This window comes from Notamacropus eugenii, chromosome 1 (genome assembly GCF_028372415.1).
Source record: "Notamacropus eugenii isolate mMacEug1 chromosome 1, mMacEug1.pri_v2, whole genome shotgun sequence".
Taxonomy (NCBI): domain Eukaryota; kingdom Metazoa; phylum Chordata; class Mammalia; order Diprotodontia; family Macropodidae; genus Notamacropus; species Notamacropus eugenii.
Window position 1 is genome coordinate 534,897,263 of NC_092872.1, and position 20,974 is coordinate 534,918,236.

The 20,974-nt window shown below is 34.7% G+C and overlaps 1 protein-coding gene across 4 annotated transcripts in view; it reads left to right on the forward strand.

Moving 5' to 3' along the window:
* SPAST (spastin) overlaps positions 1 to 20,974 on the forward strand; it is a 94,052-nt gene that overhangs the window by 44,964 nt on the left and 28,114 nt on the right. For all 4 annotated transcript variants that reach the window (XM_072634125.1, XM_072634124.1, XM_072634123.1 and 1 more), the window contains 3 exons: positions 17,591 to 17,778; positions 18,531 to 18,664; positions 18,935 to 19,028. In XM_072634125.1, coding sequence (XP_072490226.1) covers positions 17,591 to 17,778; positions 18,531 to 18,664; positions 18,935 to 19,028 — 416 coding nt within the window. The remainder of the gene's footprint in view (positions 1 to 17,590; positions 17,779 to 18,530; positions 18,665 to 18,934; positions 19,029 to 20,974) is intronic.

A 20,974-nucleotide genomic window follows, 5' to 3' on the forward strand; every position in this document is an offset into this window, starting at 1 on the left:
TCCTAAATCTGCTTCAGTACATTTTCCACCCCCTGCTTGTAGATTTACCCTTGGGGCAAAAGAGAACAATTCCTCTTCCCTATGATAATCCTTCAAACACTTGAAAACCATTACCATATTCCCAAACTAAATATCTTGATCTTCTTTAAAAAATCCTTATGGCATAATGTCTGAGCATTTCATTACCCTCTTTCATGCTTTGTTTTTAAAAAATTTCATGTTATTTTTTATCCTCAACTTAAACAACAAATAAAGCAAGCATTTCTATATGCATTGTAGAACAGGAGAGGAATATACTTGAAAGAATGAGTTTCCATTACATAGAACTTGCTTTTCTTTTAGTTTCCATTATGTAGAGCTTGCTTTTCTTTTTAAGTTTATTATAAACTCAGTATGCAGCTCTCAAAGCTGCCTCACTTGTATCTGATTCCTTCTGGTCTTCTTTTTGTTCTTTTGTTTATTTTTGGAGGGAAGGAACCCTATTCCCACCTTCTTCCACTCCTACACCCTCCCACTCCTTCCCTCCTCCCCCTATTGAAAAGAAAAAATTCTTCTAACACTTATGCATGGTGAAGCAAAACCACATTGGTCATATCCAAAAATGTGTGTCTTATTCTGCAGTTAAAGTCTGTCTTCTCTGTCAGGAAGTGAATAGCATGTTTTTTCATCAGTCCTCCTTAGTCTTTGATGGTCATTGACTTACTCAGAGTTCTTGAGTCTTTCAGAGTTATTTATCATTATAGTGTTATTTTTGTTATGCAAATTATTCTCGTTCTGCTCCTTTTGCCCTGTATCAGTTCCTATGAAGCTTCCCAGGATTCTCTGAAACCTCTACCTTCACTGTATTTTATGGTGCACTAATAATCGTTTATGTTCATATAGTGTTTGGTTATTTCCCAGTTCATGGGCACCTCTTTGGTTTTTTGTTTTTTGGCATGTCAAAGACAGCTTCTATACATATTTTTGAACACATTTTTTTTTTTCCTTCTTTCTTTGATGTTTTTTTGGAATAAACCTAGTAGTGGTATCTAAGCCAAAGGATATACACAGTTTCCTGACTTTGAGGGTATGTTTCCAAATTCTTTTTCAAAATGGTTGGACCAATTCACTGTTACATCAATAGTATACTGATGTGCCTATTTTCCTGCAACCCTATAAACAATTATCATTTTTCTTTTATGTCATCTTCATCAGTCTGATAAATGTGAGGTGGAATTTTATAGGTGCTTTCATTTTTGTGTTTCTTTAATACTTAGCGATACAGAATATTTTTCCATGTGGTTATTTTTAGATTTCTTTCTTTCAAAAGTGTTCATATACTTTGGTAATTTATCTCTTGGGGAATGGCTTTCATGAATTTCAATCAGTACCATATCTATCTTGGATTTGAGACCTTTATCAGAGAAAGCTGCCATGGGATTTTTTAAGATAATTTCAACTGAATAAGATCTAGGGATCTTAGGGAAATAAACCAAAACCAAAGCAGAACAAAACAGTCTCCTGGCCACTATCCTTCTCTTAAGGCCTAAGGTGACCTTACTCTTTTCAGCTTCCACATTGCATTTTTGATTTGTGCTTCTTTGTTTTGTTTTGCTTTGCTTTGCTTTGGTTTTGGTTTATTTCCCTGAGATCCCCAGATCTTATTCAGTTGAAGTTATCTAAAACCATGACCTCCCCCATCTTGTACTTATAAAATTGCTTTTTTGAATCCAAGTGTAAGAATTTTTACTTGTCCTTTAAATTCTTTAGTATTGGATATGGCCTAATGTTCTAAGCTTTTGAGATCTTTTTGCATCCTATCTTTGTTAAAGAGCAGTCTGTGCTTTTGTCTAAGTTCATATTGCTTATAATGAAAAAATTATGAACATTAGATAACTCAAAACAGTATTAGATGTTTTCAGAGGTCCTTTTCAGCTCTGAAACATGATAGGTTATGTTTCATTAAACATAAACATACATTAAAAAGATGTATGACCAAAGCAGGAAGTCATCTAATCATTTATTTAAAGTGAGCATGACAAATTAGCAAATGCTAATACGATGCTGTAGTAACATTAACCAAAAAACAAAACAAAACAAAACCAGAAGCCTCCAGGGTGCTAGGTAGATCCTCTCAGGGTATTTACAAAAGGACATAGTTTAGTCTCTCACAAAATGAGAAAAATACGGAGTTTTGTTATTGTTGGGGGGCAAACCCACACTCATGATCCATTGAAGTGGAAGTATCTATTTATAATGTTCTTTCTGAGTTTAAGAAGTTTTCACCCATTTATTAAGTGCCTACTAAGTATAAACCTACTGTAGGGTTTGGGATGAAATAAAAAGTTCATATATAGAATTATACCTATACTTGTGGAGGCTAGTGACATATAGTAGAACGCCATGCTAAATATACAAGTAACTATAGTAGAAAATAGGTCAAGCTAAAAGGATAAGGGAGGTATGAGCAAAGAGAAAGGTGGGGTCCCTATTGATCTGGTCATTACTGATTAGTACTGGGACATCGGAGAAAATGAATTGAAGTGCTACTACTTGGTCTGTATCTCAAAGAGGTCATAAAAAAGGGAAAAGGACCCACATGTACAAAATTATTTATAACAGCTCTTTTGTGGTGTCAAAGAATTGGAAATTGTGGGAATATCCATCATTTGGGGAATGACTAAATAAGTTGGGGTATATGAGTGTAATGGAATACTATTGTTTCATAAGAATGATGAGCAGTTGAATTTCAGAAAAACCTGGACTCACATGAACTGATGCTGAGTGAATGGAGCAGAACCAGGAGATCATTGTACACAGTGACAGCAATATTGTGTGATGCCCAACTTTTACAGACTTAGCTCTTCTCAGCAATACAACCATGTATGACATTTCCAAAAGACTCATGATGGAAAATGCTATCCAGAGAAAGAACTATGGAGTCTGAATAGTTGAAGCATACTATTTTCTCTTTTTTCTTTCTCATGGTTTTTCCCTTTTGTTCTCATTCTTCTTTTACAACATGACTAATGTGGAAATATGTTTAATGTGATTGTTAAAAAAAAAAATGAAAATGGATCAAAGATTCCTTGGAGATCATGGTGTTTGATTTAGTTTTATAGAATTGGTGAGAATTCAGCAAGCATAGGGAAAGAAGTAAACATTCCAGGTATGGAAAACATAAAAAAACATAAAAACCCACCCTTCCTCCTAATTTCCTAGTTGTTGTTGAGGGCTTCACTTTTCTTTCAATGATCTACATCTCTTCTTTGATTTTTCACTTTCACTTACCTCCTATAGCCAATAACTTTTCACCTGGACTGTTAGAATAACTTCCATATAAGATTTCCTGCCTCTAATCTTTCTTCTCTCCAATTCATTCTCCACATAACTGGCAAATAGATATCCCTAGAGCTCATGTTTGACCCTCTTATTCCCCTGCACAAGAAAGTTTAGAAAAAAATGCAAACCCTGTTTGTCATTTTTTAAAGCCCTTCATAATCTGGCTCCATCCTATCTTTCTAGGCTGATTAGATATTACTTAGCTTCAGTCAAACTAGGACTCTTACTTTTCCTATGAAGAATAGTCTGTCTTCCCCCTCAGTAGCATTAGATTGTCTCCCATAACTAGAATGCATTCTTTCCTTACCTCTAAGAACTTCTAGATCATTTCAAGGTTCAACTCAAGTGCTACCTCCTAGTTGTTAGCATTGTTTGCCTCTTTTCCCCTCTATCTTCATGGATTTGTTTCGTATTTTCTTATGGACATACGTCCTTACTCCTAGAACAATGTGAATTCACCAAGGATAGGCCTGGTGCCTGGCACATAGTAGGCACTTAATAAATAAGAAGAGAGAAGGGAATAAATATTTATAAGGTGCCTGCTGTTTGCTACTTGTGCTAAGAGCTTTACAAATGTGTCATTTGATCTTTTTGACAACCCCATGAAATAGGTGCTGTTATCCCCATTTTATAATTGAGGAAACTGAGGCAAACAGGTTAAGTGACTTGCCTAGGGCCACATGACTAGGTAGTATGTGAAGTCTAATGATTGAACCACTTGTCTACCACTGTAGTTGTGTGATTTAATTCTTCTGGGTATGATGCTAGATTTGGATAGATAATTACTTTAAATTAATGTAGTATGCATCCATATGAATTTTTCCACAAAGGGAGCAACACTGAAAACTCTTAGCTGCCTTTGGCACGAAGAATGTAAGTCTAACAAGATGGTTTGGAGTGGAGAAAGAGCAGTTGGGAAGACCTTTTTAGGCCCTTGGAATATAGTTAATGTAGGTGATAATGAGGGCCTGCCTTTATTGAGTTAGTGGCATTAACAATAGAAAGGAATGATCAGGTACAAGAGATGTGGCAGACAGAATCAACAGGCCTTGGTAAGGAAGTAGAAGGTGATGCAGAGGGTCAAACAGAACACCCTTGTTATGAACAGGGGAGATTATGGAAATAGTAGTGCCATCAGTAGAAATAGTGAAATCACAAAGAGAACAAGATGTTGGAAGAAAAGACTTCAGTGTGGGACTTTATAAAGAGTTTTCAGTACTAGCTGGACATTTAGATAGAGATTCCACGGGACGTTGAAGATTGAATTCTGGGGCCCAGAAGGGTGGTCTTGAAGCCCTCCGTTTAGGGATGATAATTAAAACCATGGAGACAATTTATTATCTAAACTTGACATTTCACTCAGCCCCTATACACAGTCTACAGAAAGTCACCATTTAATAAGTGTTTATTTTAATTGAATTGACATACTTATTTACAACATCTTCATTTCTTTTTGCCAGGAGTTCTTCATGGTCTTTAAGCAGTTTTCTTATTAGATGTTTGATTAACAATTGTAAGTTTAGATGGATCCATAGTACTCCTTGGCCATTTACCCAGAATAAGTGGGGGGCGTGTATGTGTATATATGTATGTATATGTGTGTTCTTTTTTTCATTCTTATTATCATAAGTGATTTTTTTTTTTAGCGTTTTGTATACCACATATGTTTGGGACAAACTGATTTCATTTAGTTTTCCACAATTCAAATTTTTTGCTTAATGTGGAATCCTGTTTAACTGAGATCTCTGAAGTTGTCATTTTGTTCTTAACCTTTGAATGGTTTTTGTTCTGAAATTGATTTATTACCTTCTGAAAAAGCTAACATGAGTTTTTTTTAAAATGCAGTATAACACAGATTTGGCCTATATTGAATTGCTTGTCTTCCAAAGGGAAGGGGTGGAGAGGGAGGGAGCTAAAGAAGTTGGAACTCAAAGTGTTAGGATCAACTGTAATGTTCTTACCACTAGGAAATAAGAAATACAGGTTAAGGGGTAAAGAAAGCTATCTGGCCCTACAGGACAAAAGAGAAGACGGAGACAAGGGCAGAGAGGGAGGATAGAAGAGAGAGCAGATTGGTCACAGGGGCAATTAGAATGCTTGGGGTTGGGGGGGGGAGGGGATAAAAGGGGAGAAAATTTGTAACCCAAAATTTTGTGAAAATAAATGTTAAAAGTTAAATAAAAAAAATAAAATAAAATGCAGTATAGCTTTCAAAATAAATCAAATAGCAGTACATTTATACCCTGACATTTGTGGGGGTCAGCAGCACAGGATCCTTGTGGATAATAAGACTTAAGTAAAAGTAAACATTCCAAAGGAAAATCATGAAGTAGATTTTCCATGTATAGGTTTTTCACAAAAAAGACTGGTTATTTGTTTTTTAAAAAAATTAAATGTTTTATTAAAATTTTACATTGAACATTCATGCACTATTTGTTTAATAACTGTTCATTTCAGTGTAGAGAGTATTATAATAATTTTTACTCACCCTCTTTAATTTCTAATTAGAATTCTTTCTGTGTTTGTTCTCATTATTTTGTACTCTGTTCTTCTGAATCTACTTTTTTCCCCTCTACATTATTTCATAAAAGTCTTTCACGTTCTCTTGTATTCCTCATACTTGATAGTTTTAATTTACTGTACTGTATTACCTTTACATGCTATAAATTATTTAATCATTCCTCTGTTGTTGGACCTAAAGATTGTTTTCTCTTCCCTTCTTCCATTCTTTCTTATATATATAATACTGCCCTGGAAATTTTTGGATGGCATATTTTTATGTTTTTTTTATGACACTTTCATGGTATATTACCATCAACAATATTTTTGGATCAAAGAATGTTTTTACTTTTGTGACTTTTATAGTATGTTGCTGGGTTGTACTCCACAAATATTCACTAAATTTGTAATCAGTGCACCACTGAACAAGCATTTATTAAGCTTTTCTTACTATTACATGCTCAGACACTGAAGATACAAATGCACATAAGACAATCTTTACACTTAAGGAGCTTATGTCATGTTTTACAGCATCCATAGATTAATTGGCAGAAGATATAGAACAAATACACAGTGATTTAGGCAGTGCATTAATAATAGGTTCTTAGGAAAGACCACTTGATGGAGATGGCTCTTGAGCTGAGCCTTGAAGGGAGTATAGATGTTTCAAGAGGTTCTGGTGTATACAGAGAACATTCCAGGTCTGAAGAACCTGGTTAAAGCACAGAGATGGGAGATCAAGTGCCATATATAGAAAATATCAAGTAGTTTGTCCTGTTCGGTAGGTCAAATGCATTTGTTTGCATAGTCTTTGGTTCATTATTATAGGTAGCTGGTGGCATAGTGGGTAAAGTACTGGATCTCGTGTCAGGAAGACCTCAGTTCAAACCTGGTCTCATTCACTTATTAGCTGTATGATCCCATGCAACTCACTTAACTTTTGTCTCCCTCAGTTTCCTCACCTATAAGATAGTGATAATAATAGCACCTACTTCGTAGGGTGTTGAGAATCAAATGAGATAATATTTTTAAAGCATACTTTGTAGTTAGCTATTATTATTAGAAGGCAACATGATGTAGTGAATAGAATAGTCTTAGAGTACAGAAGAACTAGCCTCTAGATTTTAGGCTAGTTATATGACCATGGGCAAGTAACTTTAATTCTTTTGAGCTTCAGCTTGTTCTTCTGTAAAGTGGGCATCATACTACTTGTATTATCTAGCTCAGAGTTTTTATGAGGCTTATGAAGTAATGTATGTAAAATACTTTAGAAAGAACTTCTCTCAGAATTTCAGTTATTGAATTTAATATGTAATGTTTTGTTAGTCTGTTCTAAATTCTAAATCTGGACATTTAATAAATATGGAGTAAAATTTTCAAATTATGTCTTCTTTCCCTTCTTCCCACAGATAATCTCCAAGGTTTCAGTACTCATTTTATTCTTGACCATGAACTATTTATAATTTCATAATTTTAATTCTGTAACTATTAATAGTACTTTTTAGTTTTTATTCTGTTAATACTCATCTTTGGGAGAGGAACAACACTAGGGCAAGTAGTCCCCAACCACTCTTTACTCTTTGAATGGCTATTATAGATGTCCCCTAGTGGGCCCCATTTCTATTACTGATATGTAATTCACAAAGAATGAAGCTAGTGGGTAATCAGTAGCTTTGGTAGTAGCAGTTATTCTATCTCCTTCATAGAGACTCCCCAAGGAATCATTTTTCTTATTGACTCACTGCTCCTTTTAGATATCCTTATTCCCTCCCTTCCCATAATTATTTTACTGTTAAGTTCATGAAACTAAGGAGGGCTCATTCCTGAGGAGGACGTGACACCTTATCCATAAGTAAATGTCATAGTCTTGATCCCCTTGGTTCTGTGGCCAGTAGAAATGACCTTTCCTTCCTGATAAGCTATTGCTATTTGATGCTTCACAGGGTTACTCTGGGAACTTTCATCATTAAAAGGAACATGCTTTGTTATTCCAGGTTATTCCTTGTCACTTGACTCCATCATGAGAAGAATGAATCTCAAATGTAACCAATTTCTACCTCTTTAGCTTTGATTATCTTATTAATTATAATATTCTGAATTGTAATTAGATATAAAGATATCGATCAAATTTAGTATCTACCATCTGTAAAGCACTTTGTTAGAGGAAATGCAAGTTTTAGATAAGGTATCCTTTCTCCCTGAAAGAACTCAGATAGCTATAATATACAATATTGCCTGACCAGTGTATCCTAGGGGTTTCAAAGTGCTATGTGATCTTTCAAGGGGAGAAGGCAGCACATTAGGTGAAGGCTTCCTGAAGGAGGTGGCTTTTGGGTTAGATTTTAAAACATGATTAAGAGTGAAGGAAGAACATTCTAGATAGAGACAACTAAGGCATGAAGTTATGAGTACACAAGGCATTTGGTGTGGGATGAGAGGTGCTAGAGGAATGTTGGGTTGTTGAGCTTTTTTTTGGTAAAATGTTATAATTTACTTAGAACTACCGTGCAGTAGCTTCCCATTGGTTGCACTTTGGGTAACTTGCAGCTCTAATTCTTTGGAGCTTGTGATATTCCACAACTCAGTCACATGGCATTGTCTGAGCATCATTGTTTGTAAAGGGGCGTTTGTTTAAGAGAAAATTTAAAGTCATTAACAGTGCCATGCTGTTTCCCAAATGCAGTCCAGCCTACCATCCTTCTCCTATTAAGTTCTGGGCCTTGGTCTTGTTTTATCAGCAGTCTCTGTCCAAAATATACATTTAAATAGGCTGTTCATCCAACTATATATAATAATCTGGATAATAGGAAATCTTCACGTACTTGATTTTTCAATTTGTCAGCCAGCATTTATTAAATGCATACTATGTGCCAGGCACTGTGATTAGAGCTGGGAATACAAAAAAAGGAAAACTATTCCTGCCCTCAGTAGCTCTATTGGATTCTTACATAACTATACAGATATATAGAGAGAAACTATTCGCAGCTGGGAGGAGTGTGAAAAGCTTTGATGAAAAGGTGGCCTTTAAGCTGTATCTTCAAGGAAATCAGGGAAACTAGCAGTAGAGGTGAGAACCTTCTCGGCAAAGGACAGAAAGGGGAAATGTGAAGGATAGTTAGATTAACTTCTGAGTGATTATGGTTCTCACCTAGAAGGCTCTACATTGTCCTAGGAAAATGCAGTTAACACAGTTCCATCCACAGACAGAACCATCTGAAGGACAGAACCATCTAGACCGGGATGTCTTAACCTTCTTTGCATCTTAGACACCTTTGGCATTTTGATGAAGCCTATTGACCTCTTCTCAGAATATTTTAAGTGCATAAAACAAAATACTTAAGATTACAGAGGAAACCAATTTCCAATCATCAAAATACTAAAAAATAAATTTCCTGTTCCTGTGTTAAGAGCTCCTTATCTAGAGGGAGCTCTTCCATTTGTACTCTTTTTTTCTTGATGACTGTGGCAAACAGCTTTAGCAAACATAGTTTTCTTCAAGTTTTATGTCTTGTCTGATGTTAATAGATCCTCAGATAAAGATAATTGTTTTAAATCTTTAATGAGATCTTTGTGATGTTGATATATACATGGAAAACATCTTATTGGAGTAAAGTTCTTTTACATCAAAATTCTAAGTCTCTATAGTTACATATAGTTTATATATACATATATAACATTCTAAATCTATATTCTAATTCTAAGTCAGTAAGTGCTTTTTTATGATCAAAAATGGTAAGTATAGTGGAAATACATTTGACTGTCTCTTGCATCACTGCCTTTCTCATAGTTTCATTTTTATTTCCTCTGTGAATCACATTGAGGACACAGCAGCTTTACTGTCATTGATGGAAAAAATAATTTCTTGCAGAAATCTATTCAGTTTTTTTTTATATTCATTGCCCTCCTTCCACAGTCACACAATTGGTTATTTTTTAAATCCAAAAATGGACATTTTTACATTGAAGTTAGTATTAACATATATATTGATTTCTTCTGGAATAGAGTCTTATCCAGTACTCCATAAAATTTTCTTTCCCTATATCTTCAGCATAATGTTAGTTCATAAGCTATAAGTCTTTTAAGGGTAATTTTACAAATGTGAAATGAACAGGTTTCACAAGAAAGGTATTTTTGTTGTCTTTGTATAGTAAAGCCAAATCTGCCATTTGCTTTTTTCTGTTTTTTAAAGGAGAAGCTATGATCTGTCTTTACATTTAATTATAGAATACTTCTGATTTTGTTAATTGGACAATACCACATTGTTGTATAATTCATTTCCCTTAGTAGAAGAGTATGTTTGCTCATTGGTCATTAGAGAAGAGTATTACAATCAGAGTATCTATAACTCAGGTGTTTTTATACAATTTTTGAAAACTGATTCCTAGCCCCTCACTTCTCCCTTTGTCACCATCCCTGCAGAAGCAGAGGGAGCAGAGATAACCAATCTGGATAAAGTTTCATAATAAGCTGGCCATTTAAAAAAATAATTTTATTTTTTCAAATAACAAATATCCATTTTCTCTACCTCCTACTTCCTACCCCTCCTCCTGGAAAAAAAGAAAAGAAAAACAAAACCCTTGTAGCAATATACATAGTCAAGCAAAAAAAAAAAAAATCCTATTTAGCCCTGTCTAAAAAATACATGTCTCATTTTGAGCTCTGAATCCAACTTCTCTGTTGGAAGGTAGGTAGCATGCTTCATCAGGGGTCCTCTGGAATCTTGTTAGTGTTTGCACTGATCAGAAATCTTTCAGTTTTCCAAAGCTACTTGACTTTAAAATCCTGTTATTTGTTGTAATTGCATATTATTCTCCTAGTTTTGTTCACTTTACTCTGCAACAGTTCATACAGGCTTTCCCAGGTTTCTCTGAAACTGTCTTTTACATAATTTCTTTTGTCACAATAGTATTTCATTATATTCATATACCATATTTTTTAAGGTATTTTTGGTCTTTTTTTTTTTTAGTTAATTTTTTTCAAGCCAAAATCCACTTCCTTTCCCTCCTCCACTGCAGTTGAGAAAGCATGAAAAATAAAGCCCATATTAAAAACGTGGATAGACAAAACAAATTCCTACCTTGGCCATGTCCAAAAACGTATGTCTTAATCTTCACTCTGACACTATCACCTTTCTGTTAGGAAATAGGTAGTACATTTCATCATGATTGTTGTCATCACATGAATCGATATTACTAAGTCTTTCACAGTTGTTTGACTTTAGAATATTAATACTGTTATATAATTTGCTCTCCTAGTTTTTCTCACTTCACTCTGCCTCAGTTCATGTAAGTCTTCCCATGTTTCTTTGAAATCATGTACTTGACCATTTTTTATAGTACAGTAGTATTGTGTAATACTGATATGCCTAAATTTAAGTCATTCCCCAACTGATGGATATCCCCTTAATTTCAAGTTTTTTGCCACCTTGAAAGAAAGCTGCTATAAATTTTCATACACATGAATTCTCATTTTGCATATATGAGTACTTTTTTTTTATGTCTTTGAGGTGTGTAGGCCTAGTAATTGTATTGCTAGGTCAAAGGGTGTAAGTTGAGTAAATTTTTTGCACATAGTTCCAAATTGTTTTCCAGCATGCTTGGATCAGTTCTAACCAGTAATGCACTAATATTAGATTGATCATTTTGTAATTTTCTGTTTTCTGTGTTGCTGTGGCCAAAGAACTTAACAGCTGGCCAGCCTTTCTCTACTTATCTAGGTTAGTCCCCAGGAAGCAGTTTGTTGATGAGATCATAGCTGAAACTTTTCCACAATGGAAACTTTTCCACTAGCAGTTGCTAGTGTGATCTATACTAGCTTAGCCTTGGAGAAATCATGGTCGCTTCTGCACTATGATGATGTGTTGAAGTAGGACATGGTGGATAGAAATATTTTGCTATTTATTAGTATGTTTGCATTCAAGCTTCCATGTATAGTAGTATTCTGTTATGGTTTTTGTAAGTGACCAGTAGAATTCTAGATTGTCTTTGTGTAGAACTGATTCTCTTTGTAGCCCTCTGGGCTACCTCCTCATCTTTTACTGGCCTTCGTGGTTTAGATTCCCAGATAGTGGCTTCTACCTCAGCTTTTAAAGGTACCTGTGGCTAACTATGCCTTTTCTAATAACTAGCAAGCTTCTACTGGTCTGCTTCCCATTAACAATCAGCGAGTCAGACACAGTTTGCTCTTAGTAAAGAGACTTACTGCAATGTTATTGTTACAATACTTTATACATACCCTTCCCCCCACTATTCCACACATACACATAGTCTATAGGAAGATTGGGCAGACTTAGAATACACTAATAGTGATAGATACATGTAGGTGACTCATTACTTTTGGTACTGTTGAGTCTCAAAGTGTTTTCTCTCTTGTGGATTCCTCATAGTTCTCCCTGAGCAAAATGTCTTTTCTGACCAAATTGCTCAGCTGGCCTCCTAAGTTTTGTTCTTCTCTTAACCAGCAGTTCTCAGTTGCCAAGATTAGCTGTTTCTTGAATCCACGGTTTGCTTCTTTCTCTGTTACTGTTTAACAGTTTTCCCCCTCATGATATATTTGGCTTATCTAATTTTTGTTCCTTTTATCCTTATTAGTTCACACCAGTGCTCCTTTCTTCTCAGGATGTCATGATTTAGTTGGGAAATTGTTAAGTCAGATATTAGGAAGGTAGTTTTGCTACTTATTTCCATACCAAACAGTCCCTGCAATATTTTCCAACAATGAGAAGTTGTCCTTATTTTTGCATTTGACCTTCATCCAAAAAATAAATTATAACTTGAAGTGGCACTACTTTTCTTTTGAGAAAAGTTGAAATTATAGATACTTCTAGTACAGCAATGAAAAAACTTGTACCTTCAGGCATTTATGATAGTTAAAAGTTTGTCGCACCTTTATCTTTGAACAAGAGAGACAGTAGCTACAATTTCTTCAGAGCTGGGTTTTTTTAACCTTTTGAGAAGATTTCATAGATCCAAAGAGGAAAAAAAAGAAGAGGTTATAGGAGTAGTTGGAGTAACATTTCAACGCAGGGAAATGGTTTAAACAAATCCAACAAATGGTAATCAGCATCTCTCTTGAATGGAATAATGTTAACCATGAAGATGTTAACCTCTGGGATGTGGATCATATTATCATACATCTATAGTTAGTTGTGTGTGACCTTAGAGGCCATCTAAATTTGTCCCTCTGCTTTACAGATGAAGAAACTGAAGCCTAGGGAGGATAAGGAACTTCCCCAAAGTCACACATGCAATAATTGTCAGACACAGAAACTGAACTACATCCTCTTATTTCAGAACCTGGGTTATTTCTTCTGTACCAGGCTAGTGCTTAGTCTCATTAGCATTTTTTAAAATGACTTAAAAAGTTGTATACACTGAAATGTATAGCTTACAGATTTGTTTAACAAGTATTTATTAAATACTTAGTATGTGTTGAGGTTCTGTAGTAGACATTATTAACATCTTTTCCAGATAGTCAAATGTCAGAGTTGTGGAAATGAATTCTTTGAAAATCTTACAATTCAGTTTATTAAGCACCTGCTATGTGTGAAGGCACCGTGCAGGAGCCTGAGAATACAAAGGCAAAAAAAATGGAATCACTTTATCCCTCAAGCAACTTACATTCTTCTGGGGATGACAAAACATGTAAATATATAAATATAAACTAATACAAAGTAATTTTAATAGAGAGAGTGCAATGATAACTGGAAAAATCTGGAAAGGCCATAAGAACTAGAAAGCTACAGATAAAAACTTCATTGTAGGGGAAAATAAGGCAGGCTACACAATTAACCAGCCATGACCAAGGAAACATCTTAGAGCCTTGTGTGCTATTTTGGTTCAATTAAGCTAGGAGGGCCCAAAATACAGCCATTAAGTGAAGCTTTGCCAGGGACCCATTGTGGTCAAATGTATGAGCTTCAGAGTATACTGGGGGAAGAAAGAAGGATGGAAGGAGGGAGGGAGGGAATCTAGCCAGTAAACCCCAAGTTAACTGGAAATTTGCCTCCCTTTGGAGAGAAGGAGAGGGAGAGGAAGAGCTGAGTTACCCAACTAGCTGGGTTCCCATTCAGGCAGCTTGGTCTACTCACCAGTCATGTTTGTCCTTCATTTTCAAAGAAATGACATCAGGGAAATGATGACATGACTTGCACTTGACTTTGTTTTGAGGGAGGGAAGGCTGTGCTAGGTCACCAGCCTCACTTTCTCCTCCTGAGCCATCTGGATCCAGTGACCAGATATTCATCAGGATGACTGGAAATGACCCAGGATGCAGTGGGAGATCCTTGCCCTAAGGCTAAGGCCTTTTCAGGTACTCACTTAAAGTGAAGTAATACCCATTCAGGGAATAGGTCTTTCCTCTTTAGGAAGTGAGTTAAATGTTGGTCCCTTTAATTAAAAACAACAACAAAAAAAGAAATCAAAATGGGAGGGGAAGACCCTCAGGGTTGCTGTTCCAAAGAGAAACAGTTACCATTGACATTCACTAAATTCACTCAAAGGCAGGAGGGCCCAACTTCGACTCAGATGACTCAGGAGAGAAAGTGAGGCTGGTGACCTTGCACAGCCCTCCCTCACTCAAATCAAAGTCAAGTGCAAGTCATGTCATCATCTTGATGTCATGGTCCTCTTCGAGAATGAAGGACGAACACAACAATAACAACCTGGTTTAGTAAAAGAGCAACAAGATGCTAAATGATGTCAGAAAGTGTACTGAAATTAAAATAGAGCATTATCTTAAGTTTAAATAAAACCATTTGTGCCTCTGCATTCAATATGCTATATGCTGTTGTGATTGTCATCAAGAAGAATATGACAAAATAAGAAAGCATTCAGAAAAAGCTCATTAAAGTGCTAGGCTTGGAATCAGGAAGCATTGAGTTTAAATCCAGCCCCAGACACTTACTACCTATATGATTAACCTTGTTTGCCTCAGTTTCCTCATCTGTAAAATGAACTGGAGAAGAAAATGGCAGAACGCTCCAGTATCTTTGCCAAGAAAAGCCAAGTGGGTCACAGAGTCAGATACAACAGAAAAGACTCAACAACAACAACAGCGTGAAAGGGACCAAGGGGACAGTGAGGCTTCAACGTGAGAAGAGAGTAAGACAATTAGAATTTTCCAGCCATATAAGGATAAAAACTGAGAGAAGATATGATCAGATTTTCTTGAATCATGAAATATATGGTTTGACTAAACCTAGATTTGTTTACGCAGAATGTTATGAGCAAGGAGTAGTACTTGAAAGGTTTTATTTTGTTTTGTTTTAACATTAAAGGAATTATTATTGTACTTGGTATTATATGTTATATTTTGGATAAAGTGCTAAGTGTAGAAGATTAATTATTGGGCTTGGAGTCAGAAAGACCTTGGATAAAATCCTAATACTTAATACTGTTGTGTGACTCTGGGGGATACTGCACTTTGTGTTTAAGGTAATTCTCCAGGAGTAAATCATAGGTGAGTTATGATTTTGTTGTTGGTGAAAATGTTCACATTGAGAATTATCTACTCTAAGGAAATCACAGGTTTAATGTCTTGCATATTATTTTACTTTACATGAGCTCAATGCTCTTAACAGATTATATGGATAGAAAATTTTCGTAAGTTCAGTAGGAGTTTAAATTATTGATTGACATATGCATGGCAGGTGGTTGAAGACATTTGGGTTATACCTTAGGGTTTTATCTGGGAAGATATCTGTACTCTTATACAAAACTTCCTTTTACTGACAGTTAATGAATGAATACTGGGCTTAATGAACTATTACTGTCACTCAGTATGACACTTTTTTTGCCCAGGAAATGAAAACTGGATAAGGGCTAGTCCTAAATTGCCTCTAGATTGCTACCTCTGATTACCAATAAGTAAATTATTTGCACTTTTCCTTCTGTAAAATGGTTGAAGGCTTCTTGCTTATGTTCTCTCAGGATACTGGGCTATTGATAATAGGAGTAAGCTCTTGGGGGACAGGAATAGATCTATAGGATTGGGTAAGTGGGTTACATTTCTAAACCCAAAACAATTGCTCTGGTGATTATCTGCTTCTCTTTCTTCCTGAATGTTGAGCGTAGGTTACTATATTTCCTTAACATTTTTGGAGTGCCAGTTTCTTTCCCTCCCTCCACTCCCTCCCTTATGATACTCATTATATATGTGAAGTCATGCAAAACATTTTCTTTTTCGCCATGTTGGGGGGAAAAAACAGAAAAAAAATTCTAAAAATATACTTCAGTCTACACTTAGAGTTCACTCTTGAGTTTTCACTCTAGAGGTGGATAGAATTTTTCATCATGAATCCTTTGGAATTATAGTGGATGACCACGTTGATCAGAGTAGCTAAGTGTTTCACAGTTGATCATTGTTTCACCATAATTGTTTATGTGTATGATGTTTTTCTGGTTCTGCTCACTTTGTTTTATATCAACTCATAAGTCTTCTCAAGGTTTTCTGAACCCTTCCCACTTGTCACTTTGACAGGACCATAGTATTCCATCACAATCATATACCATTTCTTACTCAGTCATTCCCCAATTGATGAACATCCCCTCAGTTTCCAATTCTTTGCCACCATGAAAAAAGTTGATATAAATATGTGTGTGCTTGTGTGTGTGTGTATGTGTGTATATGTATAGATATATATCTATATTATTAGATATGTCCTTTCCCTTTTTCTTTGGTCTCTTTGGGATACAAACCTGATAGAGGTATTGCTGAGTCAAAGGGTATTATACATAGTTTTATAGCCCTTTTAGCATAGTTACAAATTATTCTCCAGAATGGTTAGACCATTTCACAACTCTACCAGCAATGCATTAATGTCCCAATCTTTCCACATACCCTTTAGCATTTGTCATTTCTCTGTCTTGTTAGTCAATCTGTGGATGTGAAATGGTATTCTTGGGATTGTTTTAATTTGTATTTCTTTAATTAGTGATTTACAACATTTTTTTCATGTGATTGTTGATAGCTTTTATTTCATTATCAAAACTGCCTGTTCATATTCTTTGACCATTTATCAATTGGGTAATCATTGAGCATAGATAATTAACAGTTTCTTGTATTTTGAATATATGCACACACATGTTTGTATGTATATTTATATAATACATACATCTGTATATATCTATACCTATATATATTTAAGTCCTCTTAAGCTATTTAATGTCAGGAGGAGAATTTAAACTTAGAATCCTGTTCAGTAGGTATACTAGTTGCCCTACTGGGTAATTTAAAGCTCCACTTTTAATTTTGAGTGTTAGGTTATATTATGATATGTAAATCAGGAAAATGTTATTTGGAAATCATGAATTTTTAAGGATACTCTGCAGTTAAACTGACATGGATCTTTTAAAATATATTGTTTTTAACTTGTAATTTTAACAAAAATGTTTTTTATATTAATCATTGGTTTCAATCTTAAATACTTGCTTTATTTATAATGCTTTATAATATTTGAAAATGCATGTACTTGTGTATGAAGGCACAGGTTGTAAAAATATGTATAATATTTAATAACATTTGAAATTTTAGAACTCATTTAGTTCAGTATCACTTTTATGCTCAAACAGCATTCTAAAATAGTTGTCTTAAGTGCTTTGTTTTTTAGATTTTTGGGGAGCGGCTTTGATCATTTTGAGTAGAGAAAATATTTCATATGGTTATTGTTTTGATTTTGAATATTAGACTGACTAATAAATATGTTGTAATGTTATAGTATTAACTATTACAGAATTACCTGTTATAAAATATTTTTACTTTTTTCTTTTAGAAAGTGGAGCTGTTCCCAAAAGAAAGGACCCCTTAACACACACTAGTAATTCACTTCCTCGGTCAAAAACAGTTGTAAAAACTGCATCCACGGGTCTTTCAGGTCACCATCGAGCACCTAGTTGTAGTGGGCTATCCATGCTGTCTTCAACTAGACAGGGAACTGTCCCTGCAACTACATCTCATAAGGTACTCTAACCTAACTTATTGTGCTACCACAAGTGAAAACTTAGAAATGGTTGTACTTCATTTTTTGTACATATGTGCTTTCCTTAACTGAATAATTATGTTCCTAAAAAGTAAAGTTGCAAGCTGTGTTTCTGAAAATGGATTTCACTTAGAATGCAGTTGGGGACATACTATTAAAGGGACTTCTAATCCTGACTTCTTCGTTGTCTATTTTGTGTTTTGCATTTATTTGCATAGCATTCCGTTTTCATTTGAAATCCTCATTTTTCTGTCATTGAAAAGTTATTTATGAATCTTACCATTTTAGAGACTTGGTATAATGTTTCTTGTAGATCTTATCTAGCCTTCTAGTACTTCTTTGTATGTGAAATGCTTATTTCAAAAGAATATTTTTAATCTTTAGCACTTAAGTTCTTTTGGACAAAGTCTATCCCAGACTTGCCTTATGATAAATATTTTCATAAATTTTGCAGGGTAAGTATGGTAAATTTCAGATTTGAAATACTTAGATGAAAAGCTGTGCATCTGAGAGAAAGGATCTGATTTGGAAATGTTCTTCAGCCAAGGTGGTGGGTAAAAATAAATTTTAACTGACAGAATTACGAAAAAAAATACTTTCTAACTGAGCATATGCTTAATTTTATTTCGTAGTTTAAAATTTCTAACTGCTGAAACTTTAAAGATAACTGGTTAGAAAAGAGTACAAATGTTATATTGTATTTGTTTCACTATTAAAAACTTTATTTTTTAAGGGCACTCCCAAAATTAATAGGACAAATAAGCCTTCAACCCCTATGACTGCTGCTCAAAAAAAGAAAGACTTGAAGAATTTTAGGAATGTGGACAGTAATCTTGCTAATCTTATTATGAATGAAATTGTTGACAAGTAAGTTATATTATTGAATTTTCTTCTATTCATTAATTTAAAATTCTTACTCTATGACTAATGTACATTCTGAGTGAATAAAGTTCACTGTTTACATTTTACATTTTTATGTAATAGTTTTCACTTAATAAAGATTCATGCCTTAGTTAAATATTTAAACTAAATATGAAAATTACTAAATGCCTAATAAACTATTAATTATCTGACTTCAATTTAGACATAACTGTGAATAGATTCCTATCATGGGATTAATTTCTTTTTCTTTGTCAGTGGAACAGCTGTCAAATTTGATGATATAGCTGGGCAGGAGCTAGCAAAGCAAGCATTACAAGAAATTGTTATTCTTCCTTCCCTTAGACCTGAGGTAAGGAAATCATTAACATTTTCCTGTAGCATCATGGTATCTGTACAGATGGTAAACAAATGCTGTTATGTTGGTATGATTATATTCACATGCTATACACTATTATGACAAGAGAGATAATGAAAACATGGAAAAAATGGTAAAACATACAAGGTAATAGAAATCACAATACTATGTGTTAGTACAATATGATGACTGGTTATATAGGAGAAGAAACAATATTTGCCATTTTTCAGTCATTTAAAAATTTGTTATATGATCATAGGATCATAGATTCTGAGCTAAAAGGGACTTCAGAGGGAACTTAATAGAATGTTCCTACTCAATTAGTGTTTTGTTAAAGTAAATTTAAGTAACCAGAATTAGAAAAACAAAAGGGAATTTCTTTGAAATCTGACCTCAGTAATGCTTAGGAATTACTCTCCAAAGTCACTGAGTTCACCAAAGTGAAGAGGAGGACAGTGAATGTCAGGGAAACATCTAAATTCCCAATACGTTACTTAATTACCATGTGGAAGTTAATGGTTTGCTGACTGGGGCTGTTTTTTGTACATTTAGTGCAATATTTAGTGTTGTTTTGTATTTGAACACTTAAGAAAGCAAGACTTGCATTTATATATTTGTTTCTATTTCATGAGCACGACCAAAAAAAACTTAGATTATTTCAAGCTTTTAAAAACAAAAATATAAATGTTATTCTTTTCAAACAAAAGACTTTAGAAAGCCTGTCTTGTTGATTGAATCTTCATACTTTTTTGAGGAAATTTGATAGGACTGATCAAGGGGACAGTTATTCTTTTCATGTAGAGTTCAAATTATGGCTATTTTTTGTCTTACCTTTGTATACTTCTTATGGAGAGTGAGATCTTAACTTCTTTGAGCCTTACATTTTGAGTCAGAAAACCTAGATTCAAATTCCCTCTCTCTCTGTTACTTAGTTTGGGCAAGTCATCTTAACGTCTTTCTTCTCACTGTCCTCATCTGTATATAAAATGACTACATGGTATTTCCCACCATCCCAGCATGTCTCCTTTCCAAACAACTTTCCTCAAATGTTTCCAAAGGAGAATATATTCTACCCTTTCTAGCATTTGGCTGTAGACTTTGGCACGACAGACATGAGGTTTATGGTAAATGGTGCTGAGATTAGAAGCAAATAAGTGGGTACCCATGTGGCACACCACTAATTATCTGATCCCAGGCAGTGTCACTAAGCCCTTTCTTCACTTTAGTTTCTTCATTTATAAAATGACAGCTGTAATATTTGTACTGTTGTGAGAAAGTGTTTTGTAAGGTGTAAAATTGTAATTAGCTATCATTACTTTCCTACGTAGTGTGATTTGATTGGTTTTGCTGATGGTTCTCTAATTGATGTTAGTACTGATTTTTCAGTAGTATGTTAAGTCCCACTGTTGCAGTTTCATGTTTTGATAAGGGACTTCATCTTCACAGATCTTCTGTTGAAAACACATATAAGCTTGGGAGGGATGGAATGGAATGGAAAATTAATCATTTACTGTATGCTAAGTGCTGTGTTAAACTCTGGGGGTGCAAATAGAAAATTAAGATGCTCCCTGCTTTCAAGGAGATCATGTTCTCATTGGGGAAGACATACGTAAAGGAGGATTCTTGTTTATGTTTCTTTATGGCAGATAGAAAGGCCAAGAAGTATTTAAGCAGGAAAATTATCTAGAAATGGCCACCTCTTGCTCATACTGCTATAGTCTCATATCTGGTGTTCTTGCTTGTTTCCACCTTTCCGTTAATTTGGTGTGGTCTTGCTAGATTAATCTTCATAAACCTCCCAGCATATTATTCTTTTGAACAAGAACTTTAGTAAAGCCTAAATACCGTGAGTCAAGACCTGCTGTTACTTGGTCATACGTTACCTTTCTAGGTGTTACTCCTATTACTCGAATAGTCTTTTTTGCAGTACTCATTTTTCT